This window comes from Cricetulus griseus (genome assembly GCF_003668045.3).
Source record: "Cricetulus griseus strain 17A/GY chromosome 1 unlocalized genomic scaffold, alternate assembly CriGri-PICRH-1.0 chr1_0, whole genome shotgun sequence".
Taxonomy (NCBI): domain Eukaryota; kingdom Metazoa; phylum Chordata; class Mammalia; order Rodentia; family Cricetidae; genus Cricetulus; species Cricetulus griseus.
This window is the reverse complement of record NW_023276806.1, coordinates 115,411,553-115,436,337: the sequence shown is the minus strand read 5'-3', so window position 1 is coordinate 115,436,337 and position 24,785 is coordinate 115,411,553. Positions and strand designations below refer to the sequence as shown.

The window sequence follows — 24,785 nt, the reverse complement described above, 5'->3', positions numbered from 1 at the left end:
TCATTGTTATTATTATTATTATTATTATTATTATTATTATTGTCATTAATTCTTTTGGTCTTTTGAGAACAGGGTTTCTCTGTGTAGCCCCGAATGGCCTAGAACTCCGTAGACCAGGCTGGCTTTGAACTCATATCCACCTATCTCTGCCCTCTGAATGCTATAATTAACGGTGGGTGTCACCACCACTTGGGCCATTAATTCGTTTGCCACAAGTTTGAGGCATCTAGGTTAGCAGCAGTTACTTATACTTAGACTACTTAAAAACAATAACAACAAAAATTACTGGTTCTGTAAATCACTTACAGCTTGCCATACTTCGTTAATAGTGAGTAATCAATAGTCCCATCTGCTACTTTCTCTGATAGTGATTGTTCAATTATAAAGATTTTTCCAGGTTGTACTAAGTTCGATGCTTGGTTTCCTTCTGCTGGTTATGTTTTGTAGTCTTAATTTGTTAATTGACATTAGACATTTAATTATTGCTCTTTTAAACAACTTTGTTACTTAACAAGCAGTTGCATTTTTGCCTTTATTGTGAGTTATCTTGGCATAAACTGTAGTGTTAAGTAGATTTTCAGGAAGCATAAACAGAATTATTCCTTTATGTTGTGCATTGTCCAAGTACTAAGTGCATGTGTCTGTATGGCTAGTCTTCAGTGCATGTTGGAGTTGTATAAGTATTGGAAGAATGTTTACTAATTGGCCAATAGGTTAAATTATATATGGAAACACTGGACTAGGGTTGGCAGTAATGTTAAACGTTTTTTAAATGCTAACTGTAATTACCCAATTGTCAAGTAGTACTGCTGGCTTTAGATAAGAATTTATAAACGAGCCAGTCTCCACCATAAACCTTTGTTGTTCCACTTAAAAACAGTTCTTCTTAGGTAGTATATTATACAAAAAGTAAATTCCATCATGCCTTTTTCTTTCTTGATTGGGGTTGGTTGGTTGTACACTAATAACCTCAGTTGTTTGCTTAGCCATCTAATAACATAATAGAGGTCTAATGGTGACTCTGGTATTAGTCAAATAAAGATAAACACACTAACTCTAAAATGTAAAGTCTAAAAAATGGTCATTGATTTTATATTTATTGATAATCTATGATGGTTTTGAGGCAATATATTTTTTATATTTATTGATAATTTATTATGGTTTTGAGGCATGTACTATAGTCAAATTTGAGAAAGAAAATTATTGTATGTGTGAGTGCAGACATTGGTATGCCTACAGCATGCATGTAGAGATAACAACTTTTGGAGTCAGCTCTTTCTTCCACTGTGGGTGGATTCCCAGGATCAGACTCTGGTGGTCAGACTTGCATGGTGGATACTTTGACCTGCTTGGCTTTGTGACATTTTTAAGGGAAAGAAAAGTAGGTGGAAACAAACATGTCTAAGATAATGCTAGTTGGGCTGTAATAGTTATAGTGGGATTCAGTCCTTAACTTTAAATTTTAATTTTTGATATATGAGACCCAATTAAGTTCATTAGATTAAAATTGTGTCTAAGTTATAGAGTTAGGATATTACCTGGCAAGAAGACTTTGGGTCATTAACTCTTATAGTACTAAATTACTGAACTCCCAGTCACCTTAACTATTACTTATCCAACTAATGCCTGTGTTCCAAGGATGAGTATGTGTTGTGTTTGTTTTGCTTATTTTAAGGTAGATAAATTACTTGTTACAATCAGAGTTCAAGGGGGGTAAAGAACAGGTTTTTACAAATGAGAAAGATGAAAACACATCTCAATCTTCAAACGCTGTGGTTGTTGGAGGATAGTGGGTTTGTTTGTTTGGATGATGAGAAAGAGGAGAGAGTGTATCTGTTGGTCTCCCTCATCTATACCTCCCCCAATCTCTTACCCCATCTTGGGCTGGCTTTCAAGTTGCTATGTAGCCAAAAATGACCTTGAATTTGTGATCCTCTTGGAGTTCACTATCACACTCTTGAATTGTGCTGGGGATATAGAGTGCTTTGAACATGCTAGGCGAGTATTCTACAAACTGCTGTGTCTCTAACCCTGGATGCTTTATTTCTCCCCTTCTATAGACAGGCCTTGTGCTAGCCTTGCCTTGTCTGGTTTTCACTGTGTGGCCAGGCTGACCTGGAACTTAAAACAATCCTCCTGCCTTACTGCCCATAATGCTGGAACAGACTTGTGTCAACTGGTCCTTCTTGATCGTGTTCTTTCATCATTCTACAGTTTTTATATCTATTACAGGTTTTTAGAGTTAGGTAATAAGGTAATAACATTAATACTGATAATTCTTTTTGTTTTATGCAGGGATTTATCAAAGATGTCCATGAAGACTCCCTCACAGTTGTTTTTGAAAATAAGTAAGTTATTGACAGATGTTAATTTTTAAGATTGGTAACACTGAGTGTTCCTAAATGATTCTGCTGTGTAGTGGTGGGAGTGCTTTGAGTGCTTGATCCTAGTGAGTTCTACATCCAGTTTTGATAACCCTTCACCTGTTTTTGTATCTACAATTTACCTGCCATTTTCATGTTGTTCTTTGCCAAAACATGTTTGGATATGATTCACTCAGCCATTTTTACAAAAGTAGATATCACAAGTAAAGTAGTGTGATGCTAAAGGCACACACGTTGAAGTGGTTACAAAAGGCCTTTCAAGTAGTTACTAGTGAGTTTGAGGCTATCTTTAATTGCTTGATGCAAATAAGAATTGATAGTAATTCTCTTAATATCCTAGAGGCTAGGCAGTCTAAAAGTGAGGAAGACAAGAATACTGCTTGGTTGGGAAGGGCTATAAAAGGATCTGTTAACTAGAAGGTTAAAGAACTGTTGAACTTGTGACTGCCTGAGTGCTTAACAGCTACTTCATGGAAAGGCAGGTGTTGAGATGGCTTCTGTCTTTTAGAGCTGTCATGTAGACAGTAATAATAAAAAGAAAGTAGGACTTTAAAATCCTAAACTTATAGTTGTCTCCTTGCTCAGCATTCTCTTTAATAGCAACATTTTATGAGGGATATGCCTCCCAAGCTTGAAGTGACCAATGGAAACTTGAAAATGATGTTTGATAATAAGAATTTGTCAGGTAATAGCAGCTAAATTAGTCCATACTGCTACAAAGATTAAGCCTTTTCTAGATTGTAATATTTTCTAGCCAGGTTAAGAAACTTTGGGCGGGGGGACGGTTGTTTGTGCTGAAATTGAGCCATGATTCTCTGTGAGCATGCTAAAGTACAAAGAAGTTTTCATCTGGGCATAAGCTGAGTTTGAACTGTGAATTATTCAAATATACTTTAAAATTTATGTGTATGGTTGTTTTTCCTGCATGCATATATATCTGCACCAAATGGGTGTCTGGGTGTGTGTGCTGAATCTTCTGGAAAAGTAGCAAGTGCTCTTAGCCAGTGAGTTCTCTCTTCATCCCTCAAACTACTTCTATTTACACTTCTTTTGTGAACATGTACACTAATGTTACTTAGTTTTTACTATTTTGTAATTTTACAAAATTTTGTTCTTTTTTGACAAGATTTACTTGATCTCACCATTTTCATTTGATAGCTGTGAATATTATTTTGAGCCTTAGTCATTATTGAGAAATTAGCCTATTTTGCTTGCAGGGCGGTGATGTATGCAAAAATCTGTCTACCTCAATTTAAGAGATTAAAGAACTAAGGTTTTTTGTTTTTCTATTTGGGATATTTTGGATGATAAAACTAACTTTAAAATGTATTTAAAAACATTAAGGCAGAGACTATAGCTTTTCCATATTAGGGTCTGCTAGAATAAAGGGCACTATTTTTTTTTTAATCCTTCAGTTGGCAACCGGAGCGCCAGGTTCCGTTTAATGAAGTTCGATTACCACCACCACCTGATATAAAAAAAGAAATTAGTGAAGGAGATGAAGTAGAGGTATGTGTTTTTATGTTTTCTTTATGGTGCCTGTTTTTTGTTATAAATAAATATCCTTCTGGGAAAATCTGTAGCTGGATATTTGTTCTCCTTTTCCTGTTCTTTATTGGCAGTGACTGTAATGTGTTACTAGAGACTTAACATGAGAAATGGACTAATGTGTCAATGCTATTACTTTTAGCTTTGGTAGACTTAATAAAGTTTTTCAAAATGAAAATTTCTGAAAACATTAAGAATGGTAATACATTTTTAGAGAATTGTAGTGTAGAACCATACAGTGTTAGTAACTTTCTAAAGCTAGTTTTAGTGGTTTGTGCTTCAGTGTCTTTGTTTATTGCTGTGAAGAGACGCCATGACTGTGGCAACTCTGATAAAGGAAAACATTTCATTGGGGGCTGCCTTACAGTTTGGAGGTTTGGTCCATTTTTGTCATGGCAGGAAGCATGGAGGCATGTATGCAGGCAGACATGGTGCTGGAGAGGTAGTTGAGAGTTTTACATATGGATCAGCAGGCATTTGGAAGAGAGAGACACTGAGCCTGGCGTAAGCATCTGAGACCTCAAAGCCCACCTCCAGTGACACACTTCCTCTAACAAGGCCACACCTCCTAACAGTGCCACTCCATACGGATGTATGGGGCATTTTCATTCAAACCACCACAGTTCTGTATGTGTGTGATTCAGAACTTCTTTATGGAATATTATAGGAATGTCTGGAAACATTTGAAAGTACAGAAACTTAAAACAATTCTACCATTCAGAACATTTTTCATATTGTTCTTTACCTTCTTCCTCCACTGCTGGATAGAAATATATTTATGTTGAACTGCTGTTTTTTTGTAACTTGTTCCCCTACACTTGGAAGATTCTGTCTGTCTCTTCAATATTAACCATTATTGATTAATATCCTTGCTGTTACTGGGCATGATGTTGCATGCATGTAATCCTAACACTCCTTTGAAACTATCTTGGGTCATGTATGAAATCCTGTACTTTGAATCCCTTTCCCTCAGAGAAAAAAAAATTGAAAATTTTTATCATAATAAATCACAGTGGTGAGTTAAGATACTTAATTTTATCTAAGATTTTTATTTTTAGTTCTTTTGAGAGTTTTGTACAATATTTAATATGATCACATATTCTATCTGCCACCTACCTACCTGTCTGTCTTCCCTCACCCCCTCGTTAAACAGCAAATCTTTATGACCAATTTGTTCTGCCCATATAGTCTTAGACCTGTGATAAACCATCTCTTTCTCTCCTAACTTCTAACAATTGCAAATAGATCTGTGACAAGGGGTGGGGTTACTTGGTCAACTCTCCTCTTTCGTACTGGCATTTGGTCTGGTTTGTGCTTGCACAGGTTTTATACATGCTGTCATAGCTGCTGTGAGTTGATAAGTAAAGCTGCTCTACTATGTCCGGAAGATACTGTTTCATTGTAGTTATTCACTGCCTCTGACACCTACATTCTTTCTGCCCCCTATGCCACAACCATCCCTTACTTTGGGAGGAGTGACTTCAGTATACGTGTTCCATTTAGGACTGAGTCTTATATTTGCACTTTGGCCAGTTGTGGGTTTCTGTTGATCACTATCTACTATAAACAGCTTTGAGAAATGCATTGATCTGAAGGAGGTAAGCTGGAAGGCTAGGATATAAAATTTTAAATTTTCAAGAAATTTTGATGACATTCTTCTAATTTCCCAGATACTTCATGTGTTTGTCAAGGAGGCTGGTGTGGTATTAAGAGATTTTTTTTTTTAAGTCTTCCTTGTGCCTGGTTTATCGGGCTAGAGAGTATGTTGTTTCTCATTGAAATATCTAACAAGCCACTTAAAGATGAGTTTATTTTGGTGCAGAGTATAGTTCATATTGGTAGGGAAGGCATGGGAGCAGGAATATGAGGCTGCTGATCATGTTGTGTCTACAGTCAGAAGAGGAGAATGCTGGATCCTGGGATATGAGATAGTACTGATCATGCAGGATCAGTCTCCCCAGCTCAGTTAATCCATTCTGAAATCTCTATCATATACATAGCTAGAGAGGCCTGTTCCCTCAGTGATTCTAGATCCTGTTAGTTGACAGTATTAACCATTACAAAGAATAAAACAGGTTAGTTCACTATTTTGCTTTTGCTAGAGCAAAACTACATAACAATTTTGGGTCAGTGCTATAAGCCCACTCCTTAAGTAATAAATGTAGTCATTCCTCTGGTAGTTAATTTCCACCAAAATCAGCATCAATAATCTACTTTGTAAGGAGAGCCATAATTGTAATCTAGATGTATGTAGTTGCATGAATGAGACTGGCCTTCAGAGACCCAGATTTGAGTGCTTGTTTTGAGGGTAATAGAATTGTTTGAGGTGGTTTAGGAGATGTCACTTCCGGTGGTAGGCTTTGACATTTCAAAAGCCCATGTCTTTCACACTTCTGTCTGTCTTGTGGTTGTTGTTTCAACAAGAAAGCTTTCAGCTATTGCTCCAGTGCCATGCCAGAGTCACGAAGGTCACAGACTTAAGCCCCCTGGAACTGTGAACCCCCCAAATTAAATAAACACTTTCTATGTTGCCTTGGTCATGGTGTTTTGTCATGGTAATAGGAAATTAACGGATCAGTATACTATAGTAGTATTCTTGCATGGGGAAGAGACCTGAGGAAATAGTACCAAGTGACCTGCAGACAGGAACTGTGAGGGGAGGTGTAGTTAGGAAATAGTAATGGCAGTGATGCTGCAGGTTTCCATGTTAATTTGTCTTTATACTTCATTGAACATATTACTCAGTTAATATGCTTGGTATGGTCTTTCTCATCTGTGCCTGTAGCCCAACCCATCACTGTTTGGTGGGGAGAGGAGATGGGTGCTTACTTGCACCCCCCCCCCACCTGAAGAAAATGGAAGTTCTTGGTTTAAGAGAGATCTTGCATCAGAATAAGACAGAATAATAGAGAATACTTGGCATACAAAGCAAACATAGAAGAATTAGAAAAACTTTTTGGGGTGCAGATATAAGGTAGATTGTGCAAACAAAAGGCTATGTATGTATTTAAGGTTTTGATAGTACCAAAATTATCATTCTTTAGTTTCCAAAAATGTTTGAATTAGTAAAGTCTTAGAAGTTTGAATTGAACTAATCGATCAATGTTTTTTTTTAAGCTTGCTTGCTGTTGATCCCTTATTCTGTGACTTGCCTTTTTAAAAATACATGTAGTGTTGCATATGAATCTAACCTAAGATTTCATTCATGCTAGGCAAGTGTTCTACCATGGGCTGTACACCTCAGATGGGGTGTATAGATGGGGTGTATAGATGGGGTTTTTGTTTGTTTGAACGGTCTGGTTGAGTAGCCCTTAGTAAACTCTCTGTCTTCTTTCCTCTGCCTCAGGGGTGCTGGGATTACAAATGTTACCGTGTGGTTTTTATTTTGCTTACTTGAATTATTATGTCTTTTTGTTTTTGTTGTGTTCATTCATCAACCAGAATACTGTTTGAAAACAGGAGACAGAAGTACGTTGGTGTAGATAACAGATTTTTTTTTGCAATATCAGAGATTGGAACACAGGTCTTTGTTCATGCAAGCAGCACTTTACCCCCAAACTGCTGACTAGTTTTATGTTTGGTTGTGGTTTTGTGTGTGTCTGTATGTTGCTGGAATTGAACAGAGGACTTGATGTTGATGTGAACTGTATTTTACCTGAGTGGTGCTCAGTCTTTATTTGAATTTCTTATACAATTTATGGACTGCATTTTTTTCTCTAATGGTTTTTTTTTTTTTTTTTTTTTGCTTTTTATTGAAACAGTGTTTCTCTGTATGAATGTTCTTTTAAGACTTGTAATTTGCAGATATTAGCTGAGATTCTTCAAATATACTTCTAGAGTAGATAAGAAGACTTGTTGATTTACTGGCCAATTGCAAGGGAACATGGACAGTCAAATGGAAGGAGTATATAAGATGAGGTTGGGGAAAAAGAACCCAGCAATCAGAATTTCCACATCTTTTGTGGTATATCATAACTACTAGCACTTTAGTGTGCTTGCTTCTCAGTATAGAAGCTCTACTGATGTACTTCTTAGTATGTCAGGTCAAGAGTACTTTTTCCTTTTAAACTCTGAATACTTTTGTTGGTTCCAGGACCCACTGCATGACCAAGTTGAGAATACAAAACCTCCCTTATATAAAAAAATGATATGTGCATATAACTCAATCTCTTGTATGCTTTGATTTATCTCTACCTTATTTTGAGTACATGAATGCTCTGTAGTAGCTATATTCAATTGTTTGTGGGAAAGGTGCATTTCTTGAATGTATTTTAATCTTTGAAATCCTTACATGAAAGGTTGACTTAACTTTGTCAGCCCTTTAGGCATAACCAATTGTCTTTCTGTCTGTTTATTACTCAGTGTCTTGCTGGGTAACCCACATTAGCCTTTGACTATTTTCCTGAGTGCTGGAATTATAGGCATATACTACCATACCAGGGTGAGTTAAAACAAGGACAGAACAAAAAAGTTCTGATTGTGATGTTTTCTATTTTAGTTGAAATTTAAAAAATGACTTGGAAAGGTGACAGGAGGATCAGGAATTCTAAAGCTCAACTTTATTACTGTCATATGGAGTTCAAGGCCAGCCTGAGCTATTGGGAACCCTGTCTGAAAACAACACTGACAAAATAATGTGATATAAAATTCATTGTTTGGTTGGAGTTTTTGTAAAAATAGGTTTACTATGTTAGATGAACTTCATGTGTCTCATATTTTACTTTTCAAATAAGCTGTTGTAATACATGTGAATTTCATGTTTTTTAACAGAGTTTGTCGTCTTGAGCCTCCTTATTTTTAAAATTAAATTTTAACTCCTCAAAACAGTTCTTATTTTGATGAATCGTGTTGGCATATGTTACACTATTTCATACAGTTGCCTTGTATGAAACATTTCTTTCCATTTATTTAAAACTATTTCAAGAGTTGTTTATTAATGTAGATTGCCAAGAAGCTAAGTTATTACACTGTCAGCCTTATTTTTAAGTAATAATGTCTATCTACACTTTTTGTAAGGTGCATTTAGCTTGCTAAGTTTCAGTAAAAACATTTTGGTTGAGTTTAATGAGATTTTACATCTACATCTATAATGTCAGGATCTTTTGGGATGGATAGATAAAAGAATGTTTTTGCTCCTTAGGTATATTCGAGAGCAAATGACCAAGAGCCATGTGGATGGTGGCTAGCTAAAGTTCGGATGATGAAAGGAGAGGTAAGTAACTGTTTTCCAAGGAAACACCTAAACTTTGGGTTTCTGCGACTATCACCCTTTGTTTTCTTCCTCAACTCCCACCTCAGGTATAGTTGCTCAGGTATTTAAAAGATTCATTGTACTGTAGATTTCAGTTATGTTTTTTATTGCCAAACACCAAGGATATTTTCTAGAGGTATGCCTCAAGCCTATATGACCACCAAGGTTCATGCTTGCAAGTATTTATAATCTGGTTTAGGTAAATGATATGGATAGTATAAAGCTTAATATTTGTATGTAAGTGGGAGGGTCTAGAATATCATCTAAAGATTAGTGTTTTTGTTCACATGAGCTTTTAAAAGAACTTTGATATCTTTTAGTTTTATGTCATTGAATATGCTGCTTGTGATGCCACTTACAATGAAATAGTCACATTTGAACGACTTCGGCCTGTCAATCAAAATAAAACTGTCAAAAAAAACACCTTCTTTAAGTGCACAGTGGATGTTCCTGAGGATTTGAGAGAGGCGTAAGTAACTTTATTCAACTTTTATGAGTTATGATCTTTTGATCTATAAAACATCATTCCTCAACCAAGCAACCAACCAAAACCTTATAGAAGTAAATCTTAAGGAGCTGGAAAGATGGCTCAGCAGATAAGAGCACCCACTCTTCTTTCAGAGGACAAGTGTTGGATGCCCAGCATTTAAATTGAGTGATTCACAGGTAACTCAAGCTCCGGTGCCTCTGGTTGGCACTGGCACTGGTTCACGAAACCACCACAGAATACACATAATTAGAAGTAACAATAATCTTTAGAAAATAGCTTTTAAATTATAATGGGAAATATCAAAATGAAATACCGAGATTGCATTATATTCTTAAATTTAATCCTTTTCTGAAGTCTTGTATCTGCGTTATTTTCTCTTTAGGTGTGCTAATGAAAATGCCCATAAAGATTTTAAGAAGGCAGTAGGAGCATGCAGAATTTTTTATCATCCTGAAACTACCCAGCTAATGATACTGGTAAGATAGACCATATTTTAAGTAATGACCTGATGTGTTATTAGATATTTATTAAGGTTTATGTCTAATGAATTAACTAATAATGTTTAGGAGGTTTTTGCAGCTATGTTAATTTTCTCTCCTTTAGTAGGAAGGAACAAGTGTTTTGTTTTAAAGGTTTATTTATTTATCATGTATACAGTGCGTGCCAGAGGAGGGCACCAGATCACATTACAGATGGTTGTGAGCCACCATGTGGTTGCTGGGAATTGAATTCAGAACCGCTGGAAGAACAGTCAGTGTTCTTAACCCCTGAGCCATCTCTCCAGCCCACAAGTGTTTTGTTTTTGGTTTGCTTATTTTGATTGTTGTTGATTTACTATTTGATAAAGGGTCTGCTATGCAGTCCCAAGGTGCCTATGACTAGTAGCAGTCCTCTGGTCTCAGCTTGTCAGGTGTTGAGATTAATATTGAACTACTGTTCCTGGCTCATAAGACTCTTAATGACATTTGTAACATCTTAAGATTCTTAATATGTAAAAAAATCTTTGCTTCCCCTCCCCCCCAATACATCTGAGCAGCAGATATAATTTCAGAAAGGAAAGTAAGGTTACATTAGAGGGAGAGCTTAGGGTGAAAGGAAATAATAGGTAAGAAGAACCAAGGAATTCATTTAGAAGATTGAGTGATTAACATGTTTGTTTGTAGTCGGCCAGTGAAGCAACCGTGAAGCGAGTAAATATCTTAAGTGATATGCATTTACGAAGTATTCGGACGAAGTTGATGCTTATGTCCAGAAATGAAGAGGCCACTAAGCATTTAGAAGTAAGTGGGTTTGCTTTTGTGTCCCATAAACTTTCCTGTGTCTCAAACTATGTGACCAGTAACAGAAACCCACCCAAGACCTAGGTATTTAAGGCTATTACCCAGAATCATTAGGAAAATTAATCTTCTGTTTTGCTTTTGTCAAATATAACATTTGTTTTGCCAAGTGCCTCTTGTTGGGGCTTAGAAAATAGTTGCCAAAGAGCTTTAGAAATTAGTAATTAGGCATACCTAGAAAGTCTTATTTTTCTTTACTCTGCCTTTAATCTGTATTTTACCATCTTGTCACCTGTCAGATGTGACCTTAGTTTACTGTAGCAGTTCTGTAAGTGGAAAGAAGAGTTAAAAGATAGACATGGTAGAGCACACTTCACAATATGCTGCTTCTTGGTCTCTCCTGGGGCTCTCTACTTCCTCCTACTGTCCAGGCCAACCCTATGAGGGTGCTGGTTCTGCCCTTACTGTTTCCAGCTGAATGTGTGCACATACTCATCCTTGGAGAAAGATAGGCATTTTTAGTCCTCAGATTTGTTGTTTCCCTTACTTGATAATGATTTTTTAGTTAGTTTTTTGTTTGTTTGTTTGTTTGTTTTTTTTGGAGACAGGGTTTCTCTGTGCACTCAGTCCTCTGTCCTGGAACTTGCTTTGTAGACAAGGCTGGCCTCCAACTCACTTGAGATTCACCTACCTCTGCCTCCCAGCACCTGAGTGTGCCACCACTGCCCAGCCTACTTATGTGTTCTAAACAGAGTATATGAATGCATTTTGTTAGTTTTTTAAAGATTTTATTTATTATGTATACAGCATATACATGTCTGCATGCCAGCAGAGGGTATCAGATCTCATTCAGGGTGGTTGTGAGCCACCATGTGGTTACTGGGAATTGAACTCAGGACCTCTAGAAGAACAGTGCTCTCAACCGCTGAGCCATCTCTCCAGCCCTATGAATGCATTTTGTAACAGCCTTCTGAGTTAGAGATTTGCTGGCAGCTTGTTACTGAAAATTATTTTAGAATTAAATAGGCCGAAATATTTTAATTTCGTTCCATTTTATGATGACCTTCCTTAATTCTGTAGGAAATTCATTGTTGACCTTGTTAAATTTAGTTTTTTGTTTTGTCTTGAATCTAAAGATAAATGCAAAATGCTCAAAATTTGCTAATGTATTTAGCATCCTTAGTCAATTTCAAGAACTTGCCATATTGTAAAAACTGCAACTTTTGAACAGCAACTTGCCACTTTCTCCTTTCTTCAGACCCCTCAACCACTTGTTTTTAACTATTTTATTTTATTTTATTTTTGTTTGAGACTGGCATGCAATTTATGATCATCCTGTCACCATGCCTAGTTAAAAATTTCATACTTTAATTTAAAAAGGATTTTCCCAAGTACTGAGTTATATCCCAGTACCTTGTATGTGCTAGGCAAGCTTTCAACAGATCTTTTTTAAAAACTTATATACATAATTTTCTATGACTGCCTTATTTCTCTTAGGGTAATAATGTTAATGTTCTTGGGATTCATCGATGTTGTCACATCTGCCACTTTCCTCTTTGAAGTTTGCTGCTCACTGTGTGAATACCCATATTCTGTTGACATAGATTTTTCTCTGTACTTTATGGTTATTTTGAGTAATGGTATGAAAAACAGTATTCAAAAACAAACAAGCAAAACAGGCTTATAAAATAAAAATTCTAATTTCCTTCTTTCAATAGTGCACAAAACAACTCGCAGCAGCTTTTCATGAAGAATTTGTTGTGAGAGAAGATTTAATGGGCCTAGCAATAGGAACACATGGTAGTAACATACAACAAGCTAGGAAGGTTCCTGGAGTAACTGCTATTGAGTTAGATGAAGATACTGGAACATTTAGAATCTATGGAGAGGTAAGTTATCTGCTTCCTGCTTTTTTACTCACTTAATTGGACATGATAGTCTGTTTTATTATCATTTTTTTTCTTTAATTTTACTCTTCACTAAAATACTTTTGAGGTAAAAATTCACATAAAACCAGACTCATTTTTATACTGTAAGATAATTTCTGAAATACTCACAGGTGGCCAGTATAACATTAGGAGGGACTGGCTTTGAGTTATACTGCCTAGAGTCATGTGTCTATAGAGAGGGCTTGAAAATTGACTAAACTTTTCATTTTAACATGATTGCATTTACAGTTGCGGAAGATTTATCTTTGAGCTATGGTTAAGGAACAAGCAATAAAAGCAAGTAATAATCCTCAAAATCATTCTAGTCTTTTAAAAAATGTACATATTAGAGTTTAAATTTAAACATTTTTATCAGTAAGTAGGTCTTTTTTTTTTTTTAAACTCTTCTCTTAATAAGCAAAGCAACTTTGTTTTGTGCAGAACAGGGTCTTTCTGTGTAGAACAAGCTAGCCACACTGGCCAGCGGTGATCCTTTCTTCCTGAGCCCATAGTGCAGGTCTGTGCTGCCATGCCCTGTTTGCAGCTTTCTACATCTTTTGTGTTTCGTAGCACCTGGGAATAGCCCCTAGACCTTTTGTACAGTGCAGGCAAGTACTTGCTGCTGACCTGACTCTTGTGGCTTAGCATTACGATTGGGAAATAATCTTCCTTTTTCATATATCTTGGGTATGGGGTTGTTTCAGGATATTAACGGGTTTTATTTGTCTTTCCTCCATCTAGAGTGCTGAGGCTGTAAAAAAAGCTAGGGGTTTCTTGGAATTTGTGGAGGATTTTATTCAAGTTCCCAGGAATCTTGTTGGTAGGTACTTGTATAAAGGTTAAATGAAAATATAAATGTAAATTAACTTAATTGGATGTTATTTTTGTAATTTGCTTACCTCAGTGTACCTGTAATCTGAACTGTTTAGACAGCAAATACTGTGTTTTGTTGTTGTTGTTGGTGTGTGTGTGTGTGTATGTGAGTGTGTGTGTGTGTGTGTGCGCGCGCGCGCGCGCGTGAACTTGGTGAGATAGTATTTTATTTGTCTTGTACCTTTAATATTTTCATGCCTAGAAAGTAAGATGTATTTGTTCTGTGCCATTAATAAGAACCTTAACAATTTGTTGTTAAATTTTGTCTAAGTCTTCTCATCTTTTGGGCACTTTCCTATTTCCTGTTTAATGTCCTTGTTTTTGTGTTTTGTCATTTATGTGTCCACCAAAATTGTGATAGTGAAGGTCTTAAGGTGTCTGTGACATTTTTTTTGTTTGTTTAGAGTGGAAATAAAAGTAAATCTGGGCTAACAATAGAATAATAAGCTTCTTTCTACATAGTAGGCCCTGAATAAATAGTAATTGGTTGTGACAATAGCATAGCATAAAGTAAGAAGACTTGGGCAGAAGAAAGGATTTCGATATGAGGGGAACTTACACACACTGTTGTTTATCACCATCTGTGAATATCACTATATCCGTGAGTTACAAGTGAAGTGACCTCTTTTGAGTTTGCTGTGGTTAACTTATATTTAGGTATGTTAATTAATGCTGCTGCTGTTGATGTGTTTGCTCCTGTGCCTTTGAGAACCTGAGGACCATACCATACCCAGGGCCTCCTGTATGGTAGCAAGTGCTGTACTACTGAACTGTCCGGTGCCTCTCTGTCATTTTGGGTGCTACTTGATACAAATAGGAAGTTTTTGGGTGTATGTTAAGTACTTAGTGATTCTCCAAAATAGTAAACGTAAAATTAAGTACTAACATAATATGGGTGGACTTTTAATAGCAAGTCATGCAGTTTTGTTTTCCTCTGGCTACTTGTTTTTGACCACAAGGAATTTTTTTGAGCCCTTTGGGTTCCATTACAAGGTAATTTACTCTCTATGCATGAGCCATTTGTTACACCCTGTAAAATAAAATTGGAAAAGATCTAAGACACTTCCTTTCCCAAAGTTACTTGTTTCTGCCCTTAAGGAGCAGTATAGGTCTAGGGATATGGCTCAGTGGGTAAACTGCTTGCAGTCCAACTTGTGTTCACATCCTCTGCTCCTACATAAAAGCCTGTTGTACCATAGTACATCTGTAACCCTGGTGTGACAGGATTTAATGGCCAGCTAGTCAAGCTGGGAAAAATGGATTCCAGGTTAAGTGAGAGATCCTGCCTCAATTCTGAATGGATGGATGGATGGATGGATGGATGGATGGATGGATGGCAGAGAAAGATAAAGACAACACCCAACACCCAAAATTTACTTTTGGCTTCCACATGGGTGAGTGTACACGTAGGAAAAACGGTTTATAGCAGAAAGGTTTGTTTCTTTGTGTAATGCAACAGTTAGTAGTTATGTACAGTGCTTTTCAGGACTCTTAAATAGGCTATGATATACTGGCAGTTAATGCAAGTTTTTGATGTGACATTGTTCACTACATAATTACTAGAGAGATGTTGAGGTAATAAAATTGAAGAGTATTGTATAATTTTAATAAACATGAAAATACAAGACTTTGACTTTGTTAAATGAAAACATTGTTGCTGCTTCCTATTCTTAAATTTTTTTAAATTTTAAAAAAAATTTGGTGTATGTGTATGCTTGAGCACACTCATGTTATCTCTATGTGGGGAGAGGTCAGAGTCAGTTCTCTCCTAGTACCTCTGTATGAGTTTGGTGGATCAAATTCAGGCAGGCTTGAGTGGCATGTGTCTTTACCTGCTGAGACAACTTGCTGTCCTGCCATAAGTTTTACTATCTTCCTATTTTTTTTTTTTTTTTCCATCTTCTCTCCCATCCAGAACTAGGGTTTTGAACCAAGGCCTTACCCAATGAACCCCAGCAACAATGGCTGTTTTTGAAATATTTGTTGTATTCTTTAAATCATTTATTTACATGAAGTGCTAAGATTGTGGCAGCTATTCTACAGAGCATTATTTAACTGAACTAACAAGGCTTCCTCACTTGTAAAATGGTTGTGATGGTAGTTTTATGAAAGAAAGAAAAATCAGGTTTTGTCCAATTTAATGCTGCAAAGATAAGCCTAGGTCTTCCAGAGTTGGTAGTATTAATCATGGTATTTCAGAATAAGGCAATTGGATGTATCTGTAGTTTTGGTTCTTTATCTAGTTAGTGTAGTAATAGGAATCTGTGCTAGGTATCTTTTTTCCACTGTCCCGTATTGGTTGCCATTTGTGATTTGAATTGCTTATATGATCTTTAGAAAGCATACATTAGCAGGAGCAACTTCACAATGGTGAAACTCTGGACATTTCTGTTGCTTGTCATGTATAGTGAAAACACTATTTCCCTCAAATGTTTCATGGGTTAAGCCGTCTTTTGAAAAATTTATGTTCTTAATCCAAATGAAAGAAAAAGAAAACTGAGGAATAAAAGGGAATGAGGACCACTTGGTGGGTAAGTTCCAGAGAGGATGAATTGCTTTACATGTTTGAGTCATTCTAGTATTTGATCATTCCCACCTGTCCAAAATCAAAGAAAAAAAGTATTTCTTGAACACTGATTTGAAAATGGATCAAAACCATTCACCTCTTAGAAGCTGCCTTTAATCACTTCTTTACTTTGTCCCTTCAACATTTATACTCAATGCTCAATTTATACTACAGGTCTGCTTCAGTTTGTCAATATGCTCTGGAATTTAAACTTTGGAAATGATCATTTAAAATATTGAAGGTCTCTGGTGGGACTAAGTAAGACTTGAAGGTAGGTCCCTGCCAAGGACCCAGAAGGGTGATGGATGCTTAACTCATCACTGGTGTAGTTCCAAGAAGCAAGTGAGCAGGATTCTGGGGGAAGGACTTATGTGCCATCAACTTCATTTTTGTTTTCTGTAAAGACTTTTGCTTATTTTTAGCAGGATGGAGGATGAAGCTGCTTCTTAAGCTTCATTGTGTAATCTGTCAAGGTTGCTTTGGAAGGGCTGCTGCTAGGGCTTCTCGGAGAAGACACAGTCGTGAACTCTGATGTCTTGTTTTAACCTCTTCAGTTACTGCTGTTTAAATTGAGGCTTACTGATGGGGAACGGGTTTGAGATTAGGAATAAGATTGAAAAAGATCTAGAAAGAGTGTTTTATTACCCAGTTTAACTGTTGATATTGTTCCTTATATAATGGAAACTGTTCTCATGAGCATACAACATGACAAACCTTAAATCCTTTCAACTGAAATGGCAGGGTTTTATTTTTGTTTTTGTTTTTGTTTTGTTTTTCAAGACAGGGTTTTGTCTTTGGAGCCTGTTTTGGAACTAGCTCTTGTAGACCAGGCTGGCCTGGAACTCACAGAGATCTGCCTGCCTCTGCCTCCCAAGTGCTGGATTAAAGGTGTATGCCATCACCTCCTGGCGAAAATGAAGCTTTTATGAAAATGACTTAGTTAAAAAAATAATTATGATGTGAACTTGATAACATGAGACTGCTACTTTATTATTTCTGTTACTTTTATCCCAAGATTATACCAGATAACTTCAGTTACATATTGATTCTTCAGGTTAATCTTTGTAATAGGGAAAGAGCACCTCCATGTTCCCTTTGGAGTTTTTCTTTTTAAGTATTGTATACTCAGTTACTGCTGTTTGAATGACAGGTCACGAATGAAGAAGGTACGATTTTCTATCATTTTATAGTCTGTCATTCTTAGCAAGACAGAATATACATGCTGTATGCACTTGTATAAAACTATGAAGTATGTCAAAACACAACACTTGTACATGTATAATGTAATATTTTAGTTTTGTAAGACTATGCATGTGTTTGGGTGTTTGTATAATACATATATATGAATGAGACCAACAAATTGACATGGTTGATGCCAATTAAAATTGCTTTCTCACATTCCTTGGGCAGGGTTTTGAAATGGACGAGATATTTTAAATTGCTAGAAATAGTTTAAAAATGTTTAGGCTTCAAAATTGTCTTGCATGTGAACTGCATTGGATAATTGCAGTCAGTAGCTTTAGACATAATCCAGAGAGAGTTTAGCACTCTTTAGGTGAGGTTATTGAAAGGGAAGGAATCATATTTGCTTGGTGGTTATCATTTGATAGGAAAGTCATAAGTAATCTAGGTTGGTACTGGATGGATAACAAATTGGTTTTAACTCACATTTGTTTTCTTTCACTAAAGGAAAAGTTATTGGGAAAAATGGCAAAGTTATTCAAGAAATAGTGGATAAATCTGGTGTGGTTCGAGTAAGAATTGAAGGAGACAATGAAAATAAACTACCTAGAGAAGATGTAAGTGATGGTATTTATTTGCCTGTTTTATGTTAGCTTCTTAATTTCTAATACTGTAGGTATTTTTGGTTTTGAAATTTTATTTATTTGTACTAGTATTTCATATCTTTCTGTTGTGTGGGCTGTGGTTTCTTTGTCAGTATTTAAATCAGTTTTTATAAAAGTTTCAGTTTGTTAATCTTTTTGGGGTCCCCCTTTTGATTTTCTATGTATGAGTGTTTTGCCCACATGTATATATGTGCATGCTTGGTGCTTGTGGAAGTCATAAGGCATTGGATCTGCTGGTATTGGAATTACTAAAGGCTGGAACTGTCTTCATGGGTGCTAGGAACCAAATCTAGGTCCTTGTAGAGAACAAATCCTCTTAACTGGTGAGCTCTATCACTCTAGTTCCATCTTAGCCATTTTTACTCTTGAGTATAAAGCTGTAGAATTTGATGCTCAATGAAGCAGTCTGCCAAAAGCAATTCTTGATCACTCCTTGGCCTTTTTTTTTTTTTTTTTAAGAGTATAAAAGCATTGGCCATTTTTCACTCTGTGTTAATATTTTGTTTACAATTCTGTTATTAACTGCTTACACATCAAGGTAGTTAGTCAAATTTGTGGGTTCAGTGGTCAACTTGATATAGCTGATTTCAGGCTTTAAAGCCCCAAGGGTTATCCCTAAATTAATCACCCAGAATTCAGGATACTACTGTATCTTTAGTTTTTCACAGTATTGTTCATAGAATTTGATAACTCAGAAAGAACCAGGAAACTTTGTAAACATTTCACTCAGACCATTGTCTTGAAACCAAGTATTGGGTGTCCTGAGTTAACTACTGAAGCTAGTGCTTTTTATTTCTTTGTTCTATAGTATAGAGTCGAAATACACTTAAATGTACTAATGTACTGCATGTTGATTTCACAAGAAGCAGAACATTTTTCTGAGTGATTTCCTTACACACTGTTTTAAAATATGTTTTATCACATATTTTCTGCTTGCTTTGTATGATTTTTAGGATGTCTTTCATAGATGAGAATTAAAATAGTGCCTGACATTGAAATCTTCACATTTCTCATATACCTGGTATACAACAACAATCTAAATTCTAATCTGAAGACTATGGTAGTCTGAACCTTCAAATAGCTCAAATATAACTATTTAAGTTGATATTCAAAGCTAGTCTTCCCTTGACATGTTCCCACTTGTGTTTCAGTATTCCATTTTGGTGCAAGTTTATTTTTTCTGGTAGGTTCTCCTTGATTAAAAAAAGAAGTTAATGTGCTATCCTGTCTGTGTAGCTTTGGCCATTGTTATTGGTATTTCTGGGCCTGGGTTAAGAAACATACATAACCTGGGTGTGGCAGCACACACCTCTATTCCCAGCACTTGGAGTCAGAGGTGGATTGCTGTTAAGTTCTCAGCCAGCCTCAAGAGTGAGTTCTAGGACAGCCAGAGTACACAGGAAAACACACACACACACACTAGGACAGCCAGAGTACACAGGACACACACACACACACACACACACACACACACACACACACACACACACACACACACACACACACACACACACACACACACACACACACACACACACACACACACACACACACACACACACACACACACACACACACACACACACACACACACACACACACACACACCCACCCCACCTCTTAGCTATTTGCTACTGAGAATACTGTTAGGGCTTTGTTCTTGTGTTGTGCCTTCATAGTTCAAATTATTTCACAGTCAGTGGAGCTTTCTGTGCTGGATCCTTAGCAAATGTCCTGGTGTTTTTGTGTACTTTTTCAGCAACTATATCTAAATAAGTCAAGTGTTAGAATTTTTAACAAATTACTTTGAAAATATATTCATATTTAGAACCAAAAGATGTTGAGATAGCCTATTTAAAAATCTTGAAGGTATTTTTTGTGAGGAAAAATGCAAACTGACAGGGAGTTTAAGCTATACTGTGATTTTTTTTCTTAGCTAGTAGTAGCTGAAGTATGTTTATAATGCATACAGTCTTGACTAAGTCATCTTGGTTCTCTATTACTGCTTTTTTAAAAAAAGCATTTTGTGTGTATGTATAGTGTGCATGTGTGTATGTCTTCCTTGTGTGTGCCTGGTGCCTTTGGAGATCAGAAGACAGCATCAGATTCCTTGAAACTCGAGTTAAATATGGTTGTAAGCTACCATGTGGGCACAGGAAACTGAGCCTGGGCCCACTGCAAGATCAATAAATACTTTTTAACAGCTGAGCCATCACTCCATGCCCCCTTTAACTCTACTTTTAAAAGTGTTGTTTTGAAATTTAACCAAATAAACAAAAGTCTGGGTTATTGACTTGTTTTGTTTCTTGATGTGTGCTCCTCAGTGAATTCCTTTTTTTTTTTTTTTAACATTGTATAAATAATAATACATTGTAGTCAATGTCTCTTTTTTGTGTGTGTGGGGGAGGGTGTAGGTGAGAACAACTGCAAAAGCTGTTCTGTTTCAGTTCTTCCACCAAGTTGGTTACATGGATCGAATTCACTAGGTCACCAGGCTTGGGGGCAAGTGGCCCTTCCTCATTGAACTGTTTCACTAGCCCTAGAAATATGTGTTTTAATGGTTAGAAACATCTACACACTCAACTTTTTTTTTTTTTTTTTTTTTTTTTTTTTTTTTACTTTAGGTAGGGGTCTCACCCTATTGTTTTATATTGAACTAGTAATGATCTTCTTGCTTCAGCCTCCAAGTGCTGAGGTTTATGGGCATGTAGCACGATGCTTTCTCAAGGTCATATCTGAGCACTTATTATAGGGATAACTTGTCTATTATGTGCTTTGCCTACTGTGATAGTTTTTCTAGTCTGAAAGAGCATGGCCAGTTTAGTATTTTGTTTAAAAAATCAGTTTGTATTCTTGGGACATTAGCTTGATTAGAAATTAGAAAACTAACATGAACTGATTTTTAACTTTTTTTTTTTTAGCAAACAAATATAATTTTGCACAAACAAGGCATTGAAAGTATCTGCATTTCAGATTACTGTGTATTGTAGAAAAACTTGCCAGATTATATAATTAGTGTGTTAAATTCAAAACATTGTTCTTTCTTACAGGGAATGGTTCCATTTGTGTTTGTTGGCACTAAAGAAAGTATTGGAAATGTACAAGTTCTTCTAGAATATCACATTGCTTACTTAAAGGTATGTGTGTATACAGTTCCCATTGTATTCTTGTAGCATCTCTGCTGCAATTGTGTGTGAACATTGTATACTTGATATAAATAAGGTATCTACTTGTTGAACATGCTTATTCATGGTAATATTAGGGTATTTAAATGTTTTTAATTTCTTCAGTTTTGCCTGGATTTTGTTGAATACTTAGAGAGTAAAATGTTCTTTGCCCTTATACTTTTTGGGGTTGGGGGTGGTTTCTTTTGAGTTTTTAAGGTTCTTTTAAAGAAGTGACTATTCTTTGGGTTTGTAGTTTGTCATTATTTACAAAGGCTGTGTGCTCTATATTAGGGGCAGTTTGTTTCCATTTTCACATTTTAGCCATCTACACACAAGGTGAAATTGGGCATCTTTGATACCTCTGGTATTATTTGAGTCAGCTGCATTGACCCCAGAAGATGTTGTTCCATCAATTCTGAGGGTAGAAATGAGTTGCTGGAGATGCAAACCAGAGCTAAGTGTATGGTAAACAAAAGAGGAATAGCCTCCAAGCTGCACCCTTATCCCCCATTTATTAGATTTGAGACATAATGCACAAGAGTTGGAGAAAAGGAAGTGCCTCTAAGTAAGCATCATAGTTTTTCATTTTTTTTTCTTTTTTTGTTCATAGTAATATCCTAGAATGTTCTCTACTTCTAGTGAGTATAGTTTCCTCCCAGTCTCTGATATCATTGTTGTACTGGTATTTTATATCATTCCATTTCTTTGAATTCTATCAGTTCTGGCCTTGTAAGCAAATGCTTTATGTATTCTACCTCCAAGCCAATAGTTTAATTTAGATGGGTTACCATCACATGTTGCAGGACCTCAATTAGTAAATGATAATTCTGCTTGCCCATCTAGGTGGTAAATAATTAAAGGTATTGCTAATCTGATAGTAAAGTAGTTCATTAATAATGCATTTAAACAGACTATTGACTCCCTGTTACAGAGACAGTATCTGGCCAATGAGCTCGCTCAGTGGAGAAAGGTATTTGCAGCCAAAGCCTTAAAACCCACATTGTGGAAGGAGATCTTCAAGTTGTAGTTAGATCTCCACATGCACATGGTGACATACACTTACATGTGCGCACACAGAAGCATAAGAGTGAAAACGAACATTTAACAGATTGGTTAAGTTTATTTTACGTTCACTTGAAAGAGAAGTGTATATGCTGTATGCTTGTAGCAATATGTTGAACACACCTCGAAGCATTCAGTGTTTGAGTTGACCAGCATATGACCTTGTGAATACAATTCTGCTTTATGAGATAATTTCAAAGATCAGTTTGTTTCTTTGGTAGATTGTAAAATTCTAGCTCTGAGTGTCCCCTGCCCCCACCCCACCACCAACAAAAAACTTACAGAACTTAAGTCAGTAGGTAGGGTAAAGGTGTTTTCCCCAGTCTTAACATGGTCTCACATGTGTACATGTAAACAAATAGCAAAAACAATTCTTTGTTTTTAATTGTAGGAAGTGGAACAACTAAGAATGGAACGCCTGCAGATTGATGAACAGCTGCGACAGATTGGTATGGGTTTCAGACCTTCTTCCACCAGAGGGCCTGAAAAAGAGAAAGGATATGCCACTGATGAAAGTACCGTCTCTTCTGTACAAGGTTCTAGGTCTTATAGTGGAAGAGGCAGAGGTCGTCGGGGCCCTAATTACACCTCCGGTTATGGTAAAAAGAACATTGTTTTATTTCTGTACTAATTTGTAGTAGTGGTTCTAGTTTAGATGCTGCATATATTTTTCTACTAGCTCTCATTTGTTTTTGAGGGTGAAAGTTAGTTTGTGTTACTACTGTTACATACTAGTGACAGTGAAAGGTATATAGCTTACAGACAGCTACATAATAAAATAAAGCATGCTTTTAAGCCAGTAGTTCATAATGAATATGTATAAAGAATCAATGGGTATAGAGCCTATGTTCTAAGTAGTGTAGTTTCATACATTTCCTGTAGATTTCTAGTATGGTACTGCCAGCTGTAAGAAAAACACAAGTGAAAAATAAACTGATCTCTAGATCAGTGTTACATACAATAAATCTTTAATAGCTTTGAAAATAGACTTTTTTGATTTGGCAGGTTTGAATGTTTTAGTACCTTGTGTGTAACTATTTTGTGTAGTAGCATTTCCTGAAGACAGTTAATATTTTATAATGAACATTTTATAAGCTCTGTTTTCACTTTGAAGCTGGGGGTCTAACCTGGGTAGGAACAGATCAGTGGATCCTGTGGCAGTTAACAATTCTCTAATCTTAAATTCTTATTTATTCTTGTTTAGCTCTGGAGTTGTTCCATCTTTCTCCATTTGGACTTGGATCTTAGCAGTGACCTACCTGATCCTTCTGCCCATCCCTCCTCATTTCCTTTTCTGTTCTCTCACTCTCTTCTCTAGAGTGTTCATCTTGTATAGAGGAAATAGGTCAAAATAGGAAGTATTTACAAAGTAGAGACGAATACAGGGCAGGTATTTGCACTGGGCAGGTTCAGATCCAGACTTGTTTAACTGAGGAATCTAATGATGGCAACAGTTGCAGTGCACCTGTACTATCTTTTACTTGTTATACAGGTGGAAGACTAAGTATCCCTTCTTTTTAGTTTTGTAACCTTCCATTATCTCGTTTTCTTGATGCATTTTCATAAACACAGTATTGAAGTTTCTGAATAAGTGTTTGTGTTAAAGATGGAGAATTGTAAGCTAATATATTTCCAAAAGTATATTTAATACCAGTAATTAAATAGAAATCAGGTATATTTATATTTTTAAATCCTAAATTAACATATAGTTAGATGTGGTTTTACATGGCAAGAGTGAGAAAAACGCCTGAACAGCTTGATTAGTGTCTGAGAACTTTGCTTATTGATGAGGGAGTCACTCTGGCAAATGACTGAGGAGTAGACAATAAATGTATGGGAAAATGGCAAAGGGGAGTCCTCTGGGTTGGAGAGCGCTATACAGATACTTCAGTAGAGGGCAGACTTAACTTTGTGGAATTAAAAACAAATGAAGAGCATTTGAATTGTATTGAATCAAAAGGACTAAGCAGTAATAACTATAACAAACATTACTAGTAGAACATTTCTAAAGTTGTGCTAAATTTAGTTTGCATCTTAGAAGTTTATCACATCATGGTTATGATAAAACATTTTTTATTTATTTTTACATTCCAATCCCACTTCCCCCTCCCTCAATAAATTTATTTTTGGTGTTTTCGAGACAGGGCTTCTCTGTGGCTTTGGAGGCTGTCCTGGAGCTAGCTCTTGTAGACCAGGCTGGTCTTGAACTCACAGAGATCCGCCTCCTGAATGCTGGGATTAAAGGCATGCGCCACCACTGCCCGGCAACAAAACATTTTTAATGTAAGCTTTTATCACATGAGCATTTAAAATGATGAGAGTGGTAGTTAGAGGTTGTAGAGAAACGTTTGATTATAAAATTTGGCTAAAAACTAAGCAGTGATTGAATGTC

General features: G+C 36.3%; 1 protein-coding gene across 1 annotated transcript in view; it reads left to right on the top strand.

Annotated features, from left to right (window-relative positions):
- The window catches only part of Fxr1 (FMR1 autosomal homolog 1), a 54,443-nt gene that overhangs the window by 20,512 nt on the left and 9,146 nt on the right, over positions 1-24,785 (top strand). Inside the window, 12 exon segments of the mRNA NM_001246756.1 lie at positions 2,296-2,348; positions 3,800-3,893; positions 9,073-9,144; positions 9,504-9,652; positions 10,056-10,149; positions 10,837-10,953; positions 12,669-12,839; positions 13,620-13,698; positions 18,007-18,116; positions 21,215-21,301; positions 22,785-22,842; positions 22,930-22,992. Of these exon segments, the coding sequence (NP_001233685.1) occupies positions 2,296-2,348; positions 3,800-3,893; positions 9,073-9,144; positions 9,504-9,652; positions 10,056-10,149; positions 10,837-10,953; positions 12,669-12,839; positions 13,620-13,698; positions 18,007-18,116; positions 21,215-21,301; positions 22,785-22,842; positions 22,930-22,992 (1,147 nt within the window).